General features: G+C 38.8%; 2 protein-coding genes across 32 annotated transcripts in view; one reads left to right on the top strand and one right to left on the bottom strand.

The window, feature by feature from the left end:
- IFTAP (intraflagellar transport associated protein) overlaps nt 1-12,547 on the top strand; it is a 39,180-nt gene that overhangs the window by 10,114 nt on the left and 16,519 nt on the right. For all 31 annotated transcript variants that reach the window (XM_064425002.1, XM_064424988.1, XM_064424985.1 and 28 more), the window contains one exon: nt 977-1,133. In XM_064425002.1, the coding sequence (XP_064281072.1) occupies nt 1,025-1,133 (109 nt within the window). In that variant the 5' untranslated portion in view covers nt 977-1,024. The remainder of the gene's footprint in view (nt 1-976; nt 1,134-12,547) is intronic.
- The window catches only part of RAG2 (recombination activating 2), a 40,266-nt gene that overhangs the window by 12,785 nt on the left and 14,934 nt on the right, over nt 1-12,547 (bottom strand). The gene's annotated exons all lie outside the window — the stretch shown is intronic.

Below are 12,547 nucleotides of genomic sequence, written 5' to 3'. Positions count from 1 at the left end.
AGTGTCGTTGAATTTTTGGTGAAGAATTAAGCTTTCATTCCCAAAATTCACTTTTTAGTGTCATGGTAATGATTTAGGAGATAGAGGAACAAATGCAAATCAAGCGCTTCGTGTATAATGCATTTCTGCATCTTGATCAGGTTTATGTGTGCAAACTGATTCTATTAGTGTGGACCTATGTGTATGAAAAATAAATAATAAGGGTAATTGTTTAGCATCATGCAGCTGTTAACCTGCATTTATACAGATTTTATGAGTTACGAGCAAGGTTAACTTCAGCAGGCTTCACCAAGGGCTGTTCAGGACTGTGGAGTCTGGTTAAGTGATGAAGGTGGGCTGCAAAGCTGTTGCTGTGTGACTGGAGAGTGGAGCTCCCTTCCTGCTTTTGTTCCCTTCTCAGGAATGGTCCTCTCATTCCTGCATGGCTGTCCAGCTCCAGCATGCTCTCCCTGTCCTGTGTGCTGACTCAGCACACACAAACACACTCACACACATGTCATTGTGATTTAACTTGTGCTCCAGAATCTGAGGTTGTGGCTTTGATGGTACAGTGAGCAGTGCACCTGAAGATGATGGATTCAGTCCAAAATTTGAATGTACAGCAGTGTCCTGGTTGTTAAATACAACATGCTGATGAGGATTGTCATGGTTTCTGCAAAGAAGGCAGGGTTTGAAAGACCGAACAATTAAGGGAGTGAACAACACCAAGAGAAGCTGGCTCTTCTGTGGCCCATATTATCCAAGATCATAAATGTCAAGCATAAATGATCACAATTTCTCCGTCTATACTTAAAATTTCTATGTCCATGTGAATTTTGGGAGAAATGTTGAGTAGAGTCCCACTGACAAGATCAGAACTTCACAAGGAGAGAAGAAAAATTATACTTTCTAGTGCCCCTTTAATGTAAATTAGGGACTTTTCTGTTGATTTGTTTTCTGCCTGCAGGTATTTATAGCTTTTTTCTTTCTATTGCAGAAGCAGCCTACAAAACAAGATAATACCTATTTGACTCTCAAGGTGTGGATGATCATGGGAGAACCACTGTTAAAGAACAGCATCCTTGATCAATTTATTAATAGCCATGAGCAGTCATATGAGGAGTTTCTAAATACATTCACATATCTTTTGAAAGGTATGTAATTTCCCAAATCTCCTGTTAGATACCACAGACAGAAGGAAAGATAAAAAGACTAGCAGTGGTATTTAATGTTGTCATGCTACTCACCTGCTTTGTAACTTTAGGCAAATCCTTGTGATGCTTTTGTTTTTCCACTCAGCAGTGGGAACCCTAAGGACAACTTTCTACAGATTGTTTCCCAGGCTGCTGTGTCTCTACAGGTGGTTAGCCATTTATGCTTGCTTTAGGGAGGAGGGGGGAACATGCACTGTTTGGAAGGATTGATGTTTCCTAAGTACATCTTGCATTGTTTTGCTTGAGAAGTCTCCATAAAAGAAGAGCCTAAGGAAAGTACTTAATAGTGTGAAATGGCCTGAGATTAGGAGTGTGCAGTTTGGGTACTTTCACAGCTTTACTAACACTAGCCCACTGTGCTGTGTCTGTGTGTGTGCCTTCTACAAAGTGATTGCATTCTATGATGAAACAGCTACCTAGAGGGATGTGGATATTGTCTAAATTGATTTCAGCAAGGCTTTCAACACTGTCCTTCACAAAATCCTTGTAGGCAAACTCAGGAATTGTGAACTGGATTAATGGACAGTGAGATGGGTCGAGAGCTGGCTGAGTGGCGGATCCCTGAGGGCCATGATCAGCAGCACAGGCTCTGCTTGGAGCCCTGTCACTGGTGGTGTCCCCCAGGGTTCAATACTGGGCCCAGTCTGCTTTGCCCAATTCATCGATGACTTGGAGGAAGGGGCAGAGGCCTCCTCAGCAGCTTCCCTGCAGACACAAAGCCAGGAGGAGTGGCCCATTCCCCAGAGAGCTGTGCAGCCCTTCAGAAGGGCCTCGACAGGCTGGAGAGATGGGCAGAGAGGGACCTTCTGAAATTCAACAAAGGCAGCCGCAGGTCCTGCTCCTGGGGAGGAACAACTCCCTGCACCAGCACAGGCTGGGGGCTGAGCTCTTGGGAAGCAGCTCTGTGGAGAAGGACCTGGGGGTCCTGCTGGAAAACAAGCTGTCCATGACCTGCAATGGCCAAGAAGGCCAATGGGATCCTGGGGTGCATTAGAACAGCATTGCCATCAGGTCGAGGGAAATGATCCTGCCCCTCTCCTCAGCCCTGGTGAGGCACATCTGGAGTTCTGTGTCCAGTTCTGGTCTCCTCAGGGCAAAAGAGAGACATGGATTTCCTGGAGCAGGTCCAGCAGAGGGCTACAGAGATTATTAAGGAGCTGGAGCTCCTCACTTAGGAGGAAAGGCTGAGGCAGCCTGGTCTGTTCAGCCTTGAGAAGAGATGAATGAGAGGGATCAATGTCTATAGGTATGTGACAGGAGGTGTCAGAGGATGGAGCCAGGCCTTTCTCAGTGGTGCCAAGCAATAGGACAAGAGGCAGAGGGCAGAAACCGATGCACAGAAGTTCCACTTGAACACGAGGAAGAATTTCTTTACTGTGTGGGTGACCGAGCACTGGAACAGGCTGCCCAGAGAAGGTGTGAGTCCCCCTCAGTGGAGATACTCAAAATCTCTCCGGATATAATCCTGTGCAAGGTGCTCTAGGATGACCCTGCTTAAGAAGGGAAGTTGGACCCGGTTACCCACTGTGGTCACTTCCAACCTGACCCATCCTGTGCTAAGCTAACAGGTAACTTGGATGAAGTGCAGCAGGACATAGATAGATGATTAAGCTGAAAAGATCTCATGCTCTGCAGAGGAAATAAAAAGTGGAGCTTAACCTTGGTTCTGAGCATTGCTGAATTACAGAATTCCAATTCTGTAGCTCAGGTTCACATTTTTTAGCCATGTTCAGACAGGTGCCATAAAAATAAGTGCAAGCTACATATTACTCACAATTCTCTTTACCACTTCTTTGCACTAGAAGTGATGTCCTCATACTGTTGCAGAAGCACTGTATTTTTCAATTACAGTGTGTGGCATGCCCCATTGATTGGTACTCAGAAGTCTGTCCTGTCGGTATCCTTGAGGCAGAACTAAGTGTCAGTCACAAGGATTGAGCAGAAAACCAGTGGGGGAGCTGAAGCTGCCACAGGAATAATCTTGCGGCAACTTTCTGTCTCTCCTGATTATAAAATATAGAAGAGAAAGGAGACACTGGGGGATGAGATAAGAGGATTGAAAATCCGGTTCTGGTCTTCTTATGTATGATTGATACACTGGGGATAGCTCCTATCATAGAAGCATGCTGCATATCATGATGCTACTTGCAAAAAGCCTCAGTGTGTATTTTAGTCACTTTCACTGTCACTGTAGGCATTTGCTACTAAAATCATAAAAAAGGTAGAGCTTTACCTGAATCAAATGCTTGGAAATGCAAGTTCTTATGATGGTATGAACTGAAGAGCTCAACTTGTTTTCCTCCCACTTTCATTTTCCTTTAAAAGTACCCAACGTGCTGGTTTGCATAACAAACCAGTGACCCGCAAAAATGCTACTTAAAGCATAAAACATACATTGTCATCTGATAGATTTTTGTCTGTCATAACACTGGAAACAGAAAACACACAAAACTAATTGGATTCCATTGATATCACAGAGTAACATACTTATAGAAGGTGATTTTCACTTGTGCATGAATTTATACTAGGTCTGCAGTTGGCATTGCAAGGATATTTTCAGCTGAATTTTCTGTTTTATTATTGAAAACATCTCATAAGAATCTGATACCCTAGTGATTTTTAAATTTTTATTCATATGTTAAATTTACACACAGTGAAGCTGTAAAAAATATACCTTGAGTAGAAGGACCTAAGCATCCTTGGCTGTTCTGGCCTAGCTAAAAAGAACCTTTTGAGGCTATAAATAGCCTGAAGTGACCCCCTGTGAACACATTAGGACCTTCTGCTGAGAGTAGAGTTTTGTTCCTAAAAATGTGGGAAGCAGGATTAATTAATTGAAATGAACATTCCTGACTTCAGTTTGGCTTTTTAAGAATTGCTAATATCCCAATCAAGAAAATCACATTTTTAGAAAGTTGACTTTTTATTGTATCTGAATTTGTGATATTACCTTTGACTACTTCTATTCTTCCTTGTGCTGTGTGGAAAGATACTCTCTTAGTTCACATAGAACAAGATCTGAAGTCAAAATAAGTCCTTCTAAATTCTGTGTAATTGGTTTCATGATGTGTGTTTGGTTTAAGTAGCACAGAGATATGTTATAACTTAGCTGGACCATAAAATTACATCTTTTATATGGAATTTTAATCTTCCAGATTTTAGTATTCCTAAAAATCCCAGTGGTTCTGTTTTTCAAAATGTGTTTGGTGCAGTGAGAAAATGAGAGTTCATAGACTAATTGACAAGTAAATCCTACAGTAAGACTATTTCCTCACGTTTACAAATCTGATGGAAAATAGATAATCATACGTAAATATATTTTTAAAACTCTGACCTCAGCATATAGAATATACTGCTCCAACAGAACATGACCTATATAGCTTAATGAAATAATATTTTAAAATTATAGGAGTACTTCCTCCATAAGTGGATTTTTTTTAAAACCTTTTTTATTGATTCTGTAATGGATGGGCATTTGAGGGCTAGGATAAGATTCCAGTTAGGTCTCTTTATTTTTCCTATTTAGAGCATCCCAAGTGTGTTTTTTGTCATAGGGATAATATTAACAAGATGAATATATGGCCAAAAGGGCTGGTGAACCCATGGGAATGTAATTTAGTAAATTACAGCATGAATCCAGGAAGATGAGATCTTTCATACTCGCTGTAAAGCTTTGCAGTTGAAGGAGGCTCAGAAAAGCTGAATTTACAAAGGAGTGGATGATACAGATTTCTGCAGATGTGGTCAATGAGTGGTGTGTTCAAAACTACACACTTTCTAGAAAAACTTTGGATGAAATCTCATGGAAATCCATCCAATACTGCTTTCAAAAAGTTGCCACAGAGGACAAAAGACTCTTTCAAATCTCAGGGAAAGTGTTTGAAATCTGGTGCAGAGCTATGGTGCTCAAAATCAGAAGACAGCATCTGCTTATATTTTAAAACTCAGAGGAGAAATGGGAAATTCACTGGAGCATAAAATATCTCATTTGACCTTGTACAAAAAATACAGAAAAAAGCCCCCAAATGGTCCAAGCTTCAAAATTTTCATCTAGATTTTAAATTACTCCTCTCACATTTCTAAAAATATGGGATTAGGAATCACTCAGCTGGATAGGAAAATGCTGCCATGAACAAAATTCTTTCCCAAATCCAAGTTAAGATTTGCATTTTTTCCATGGTTCTGGGCATTTTACCACTAGGATTAAATGAATTCCATTCCTGCTGTTAATTATGCTGTATTTCGTACACCTCCCACTGCCTGGCAGTGTGATGAAGTCCAGGGAGCTTGATTAGACCCATCTAATGGATTGAAGCTTGGATTGAAACTTCTTAGCCTTGGTGCTGTTGTTTTGATGCTTGTGTGCTGAATGAACTGTCAAGTGGAGGAAGTTTGGAAGTGACTGATCACTTCTGTGCTTACAGGTGCCGTGCCAGGGCCATATTCTGTGTTGTGCTCAGATTAACTTAATTCCCCAGTGAAAGGCGGGCAAGGTATTCAGTTCACAGTCCATTTGACTATAGCTGTCTGCTTCCTTTTTACATGAACCACATTTAGGAAAAACAACAAATTTAAACTTCCCATATAAGTGTCAGTGGGGGCACTTTGCAAACGTCAGTCTTCACAGCAGAAAGCATAGCAGAGAACTGTATGAGAAGTGACAGTGAATGCACTTTTGTTTTAAAAATGGACCAGTAGGACAATGCTAACCCCAAGAGAAATTTCAACCTATGAGTAGATTTGCCAATAAAAGCAACTAGACAGTTCAGTAAAACAAATTAAATTAATCTGTCATCCCCAGGGAACTTAAACAGGGCATGAAATAGGGAAGCAGCGTCAATTCAGAGCTTTTTATTGATGTGTTGTGCTGGATCATTTGATAGAATTGGTTGGGAGACAAAATTTGCAGTTTTCTATTGATTATAAATTCAGTAGCTATCTCTGTGTAGCCTTTATTCAATGTAGTATAAAATCAAATACCATACAGAGCCCCTAAATGTAGAAAAAATCCCAGACATAGAAATGCAAACTTAATAGTTTATTTTTGAAATAATAATAACTGATCTGTTTTATGGATATTGGTTGTCCTGGTATTTGCTCTGCAAGATACTTCATCTCAATTGTATAGACAGAAAAAAATAGGCCAAAAGAAGGGAAATGTACATTTGCACAGTAGCTCAGTGGCAGCATCAGATAAGCACAGAGGCACTCAGACTCCTGGAAACTTGAACAGCCCTTGAACAGTGTGCTTCCCTAATAGCAATTCTTTGTTTCCTGTGATATCTTTATTACTAAACAATTTCTGAAGAGTATTTCAGATTTAAAAAAAAGTATTTTCACTCTCTTGCATAACTGAGATTTTTTAGAACATAGGAAAATATTTAGTAATTTTGCTGTTGATACTTTGGCAGAGTTTCTATCCTATAGTGGCATATTGGCAGTGATTGAATTCTGGTAATATAAAAAGCAGTAACACAGAGTGAATTCTGCTCTACCTCATCACCTTGCCTAGAAAGGCATCAAATTGCACTAAATGCAGCTGTTGGCTTAGTTTCATGTATTGCAGTGAGCGGAGGAAGCCCATGTGGAAACGTGTGGAAATGACACAAAGAAAATAATGTCAGAGATCAGAGCTGTGTGAGTGACTCAACAGGACAATCAGAAGTCGAGTGACCTCACTTCCAATTAAGTGCTGAACTCTTTGAAGAATTGGGTACTTTTCAGTCTTCAGTACAAAATTAAATAGAAGTGCCTGATTTCAAAAAAGTAGGCATTTGCCTTAAAAAAATAAGTCAGGCCTTTTAGGGATGCCTTAATGTTGTGATTATAATGTCCAAATTCCAGCATTTTCAAAACACTTGGGCCTTCTAACATTTTATTTTGTTCCCACCTGCTGTCATCTTTTTTTTTATATTACATGTTAAGAAAGGAATACTTTGTATGAAGATGTCAGATGCTTTAATTATATACAATTTGCTTGTTTCTCACAGCACTTACCTGCTTGCCTATTAGTGCTGAATTCTTTTAGGATGCAAGCACACGGACAGTCCTCAAGATTGATCCTGTCCTGATTTATGACATGTTCTTTTAAAGTGCTCCCAACATATGTATTTAATGTATTTTCCTTGTGCTGAGGAGAACTATAGGCAAATTTGCGGTTTCTTTGACTGTAGGAAAAAAAAAAGAACCCCAGAAAACCCAAGTATTTAAGAAATAAACTCAAAAGGTTCAAAGTATGGCTTAGTATAGCCCAAACTCAGAAAGAAGTCTGGAGTTCTTGTACATCTGTAGAAAGAAACAGGATTTTGCTAGTACAAGCTACTGAAATGATGAAGTGCACATTTGCTTTGCTATTTAACTGACAGCATTAGTATTCAAATGGAGAAGGTATCCAGCAACAGCACTGCTGAGCTGTGAAAGATTCATATGAATTTTTAAATGATCAGATGGGGTGAACAAGGAATAAACAGGAAATACTGCCCTTTCTCTAACACTGAGACTATCAAAAGCACAACAGAGACATAGATATTGATACAGACAAACACTACATAAAACCAGAACACATATGTTCCATTAAGTGCAAAGGAAGAGATACTGACACAATAAAAAAACAGCTAAATTTTTGAAAATTAGGAGCTCAGTTGGTTTTAGAGAAGTATGGCTGTACATTAAGCTAGAGTAGGTCTGTGAGAGTGGCTGAAATATACTTGATAGTAGCAGTCATTCATCTTTCCCCTGAAGGAGCGCATAAAAAAGTCCTTTCCTGACTTACTTTTAAACATACTACAATAAGTATCCAAAAATGGCAGTCAAAAGTAAATATCAGGACTAAAGAGTTTACCCTGTTAGGTTAGAGTTAGTTCCACTGAAATTACTTGTCCCAGTCCACAGAATAGATATTTATCCTCCCTGAGGAATTAATGCAGTGGACTTTCCTTAACAAATGGGTAAATTTAAATAGAAAAATCAAGCCCATATTACTGATTATAGTAAAACTTGACCTTTTCTAAGTGGGGGAAAAAAAGGCTAACAATACTTTATGCTGATTGATTGTCATTTAATCAGGATAAGATCAAAGACTTTAGGGGAAAAGGGTGCACCAGCTGAATTTTTGTGTTACAAATATTAATTTGCACGCTGAGGTAAATGTTTTAGGCAAGTTATTGGCTGTAAAGGAGTTCTCCTTGCTGAGTACTACTGTGAGATCACTGCCATTGAAATGAGTGCAGATTTTGATGGAGTGAGATTGGAATGTACCTCACATGAATTCAGACAGTAATGGGATAGACAGTGCAGATGCTGAGTGTGGGCAGATATGGTACAATACCTGTAAGGCATCCACTGCCTTTTTGGGTGGCATCAGGAGGCTAAGCCCTTAGACTCTTAAAGCAGGACTACATGATGAAGTTTGGGCATCTGAATTACACCTGAATTGCTCTTAATTTTAGACAGGCATATAGGACTCTAGTACTGAAATCCTCCAGGTACATACTATGTGGGATATTTCTTGTGTTGAAAAGTCAAACTGCATTGATACACAGCAATTTATATATAAAAATATATGGAAATGGAAAGGTATCTGGTTAACATAAATCAGAATGGCTTTTTTAAGCTAAGTAACTTTAAAACACTATGTTCTATTCCCAGCAGGACAATATACAAACATAGGAAGGCTGCAAATTTTGCTAAGGTTACACTTTCACAGGGTTACTGCAGAAGATGCAGGAGCTGCTTTGATTGAGTTGACAAAAATTAATAAAACGTTCTAAAAATTATCTCCTCAGCAAACTGGATTTTTAGCCTTGAAATTTCTTGTTTTCCTCTTACAGCTTGTAATTTAGGGTAAATGAATGCAGTGCTGTACAATGGTTTACATAGTTACAAATAGTTAAATACAGGTAGTTCTAGAGTGTGTGGCCACCTTGTGAACATGTCAGAGTGGTATTTTATGGAATCATTTCAGTGACAGCCTTGTTTCTTGTTTTAAAATGTTTGCTGAAGGTGTGTTTGAAGAATGGAGAAAGTGAATGAACATGGCATTTGTATATGTTATCTCTGCTCAAGACAGTTATTATAGTACTGTGAGTAAAATTGTTTTTGTTGTTTTTTTGTTCAAGAGTCCTGAAGAAAGTCACTGTAATATTTGAATTACAGGTTTTCAATCAAAGCATAGCTTGGAATAGATTTAAGGGATTCATAAGCCTTCTGCTGGTCCTCAGTCCAGGATTTGAGGACAAAAAAGTAGATTGGAACTAAAATAGTAGCTTTGCTGTGTGTTTGTTGTTGTTGCTGCTGTTTTGTAACTAAAGGGACCTGTTTCTAAATCTCAACAAGTTTTTGTTTTTGAAATTAATTAATCCAATGGAAAAAAGGTGGGAAGTACCTGTTAGTTTGAATTGTTTTGTTCAGTGTATTATCCCAAGCCATGTATTTGATGGTATGTTATTGATTGCTGTGTCTGGTCTGGCTTTGAAATTATTCAGACCATGAGAATTTTATCATTCTGCGGGGGCTACTATGTCATCTGAGAGATTTCACTGACAGTAAGTTTTTCCTGATAATACAGGTAGCTCTCTTCTCTGGTTTTGTGGTAAGTGACTCCATTATTCTTTGAAATATGTGGGTAATCACTAGACATTCTCAAAAAATTCCCGTCCAAATTGGAAGACAAAGAGAATTTTAGGCAATATAGAGGATAGATAGCAAGAGAGAAAAGAATTTATCAAGCTGGATATCCTTTTTGATTGAAACATGTTTCTGAAGTCTGCACCATGCTCGTAGTGACACACAATTATGATGGATATTGCTCTTGAGAGACTCAGATGTACTTTTCCAGAGATCTAAGTTGGCTTGTTATTTCATTTTTAAGATACTGACAGTGAAATGACTAAAAAGTGAGACAGAATCTGTCTGCAGAATAAATATGTGAATCTTTGTATCATTTCAACTTTCTTCCTCTGCTACATTTTGTTGTGTTTGTATCCCTTATTTTTGATTTTTATCACATATTGTGAAGGTCTGTGTTCTACAACAGGATCTTGGCAGGTTGAGAGCTGTGACTGTGAATAATGAGTCAATTATCATTTAGTCAGGGGAAGGGCAGAGTGATCCTCTTGCTGGCTGGAATGCCATCCTTCCTTCTTCCCCGTCTCTTCAAAAAGTAAGGACAGAAATGGTTGAAATTCAGAACACTATCAAAGAAATACACCTGTGATGCTTGTCTTTAGACTGTAGTTTCTTTTAACTTTAAAACAACTTCTGTGTGTTTTTTTTAGATAATATTTTTTAAGTTCATTGCAGGTACTGCTTCAAAGGGGCCAGTTATTTGGTGCATGCATTGGGAGACTGTAGGTCTCAGGAGCTGCTTTGTGCAGCTGAAGTTGGCTATTACTGGTCCTGAGGGACTGTGCTCAAGGCTGGCAGCATAATGTTTGAATCACCTGCCCCCCTTTAATTTATATGGCATTGCCTCATTATGCACATGGTTGCACAGTTGATATTCTGTCCACAGAATTGCATTTAACAAGTGCTTTGCGTTGCTTAGACATTTTTCTTACGAATTATTCTTCACAAGCAGTCATGAATCTAGTATCACATTGCAGTGCTGAATGTTTCATCAAATGTATTGTTTAATATTCTCTAACCCAATAACTTTGCAATGGTCTTAACCAGAAAAAGGTTTCTGTCAAAAGTTTATGACTGATCTCTTAGGAAAAGGGGTAGTGCTTCTAAGCTGTAGTTAGTCTGGGGTTGGTAAATGGCACATAAATACTCTGAATGCACTTGATTTCTTACTAGCTCATTTAATCCATCTAGCTTTTTAGCTGTGACAATAGCTCAGGTGTCCAGAAAATATATAACCTAATAAAGCAAGTTTGTCAGCTCATAGGTGTGCCTAATTATAACTGCCCAAATATGTGTCATAGGTCTTTTGGTGCTAAAAGTGGTATTATTTTCTCTGGAGAACTCAGAAGCTATATTTTTGAGAAGGATGATCCAATTTATAGCCTAGAAGAATGATCACAGTGGTATACAAGAAAAACTTGGGCTACTGCAGGAATGTCATGTTTACTCAGAGTAATTTGGCTCTATGAATTATGCTTCTGGTCATTGCAGTGATTTTTTTTTGTGTCTCTGTTGGTCTGGTGAGAAAAGTGTATGGCTTCCAGAATCTTTTTATCACTTCTCATACAGAAATCTCCTGATGTGCACAGGGAGGACCCTGAGCTGGTCCTCAGGCCCTGTTGGTATTCTGCTGGTCTGCAGATGTTCGCCTGCATTATTTGCCAATACACATTTGCCCCAAAATACATTAATATTCTTTTGTGGCTTGTCAGTCTTTAAGATAAAACTTGCAGATTCTTAGGATAAAACAGGAAGTCTGTCCTGTTTTACAGCTGAAGCAAAAAAAGATTGAAGTTTTTGAACTAGCCATCTATTTCTTCCTGTAAAGTAGGGTGACAGTAAAATTATCTTCAAATAGTAGGTGACCATTTTACCAGTCAAGAATTTAAAAGAGAGTTGCATGTCTAATACTGCTTCATCTCCATGGCTTAAAAAGAGAATGTTGGAAAAAAAGTGATGGCTCATTTGTACTGCCGTATCCAAATACTGTTTCAGGAAAATACTTGCAAAAGAAGCAGGGAGAAGCAAGATGTTGCAGAGACCTGGAATTTAGGAATTGTGCAGAGGATCTGTTATCTGAGCATTGAAACCTGTTTGCTAGATTGCTCTGGTGTGGTGCAGTTTGCTTTTTATGAACCCTGACCCTTGTAAGTGTGGACTTCAGGTTATGCCCAGCCTGCCAGCCCTTTCTGCGTGTCACAGTAACTGCAGCACAGAGCTGTCCCCGGGGATTAATAATTCTTTGCTGTATGGCTCAATGTAGCAACCCCAAAGGCATCATTAAAACTCTCCACAAGAGTTACTTCAATGCTTATAATACATAATTATGCTTTAGAAATTCAGTGCAGTGTTTCTTATTGTTGCAAAGTAAGTTTTTCAAACTAAACCCAAAAAGCTTAATTAAATGAGCATTTATTTTTCATTAAGAACATGTGGTGTGAATTTCATTGTCATTGACTGACCTATAGCTGCTGCTTATTCAGTAATGGGACTTCTGAAATAAAAAGTACTGCATTTGTATTTTGGCTGTGATTACTTTATTTTTTTGCCAGGTTGAAGAAAAAAAACAACCCAGCTATTCAGTGTGGGTTTGGAAATCCATACTTCCATGCATGTGCTGTTAGCTTCTGGATGCAGTAAGGTGTAACCTTACTGTCTTGCTTTTTGGGGTATTTAAATTCTTGGTTGATTTTATGAAGTTTTCTGTATCTTGCATAAACTTTTGTGAT

The sequence above is a fragment of the Passer domesticus genome, chromosome 6 (genome assembly GCF_036417665.1).
Source record: "Passer domesticus isolate bPasDom1 chromosome 6, bPasDom1.hap1, whole genome shotgun sequence".
Taxonomy (NCBI): Eukaryota; Metazoa; Chordata; class Aves; order Passeriformes; family Passeridae; genus Passer; species Passer domesticus.
The sequence above is the reverse complement of the archived record's forward strand: the minus strand, read 5'-3'. Positions and strand labels throughout refer to the sequence as shown.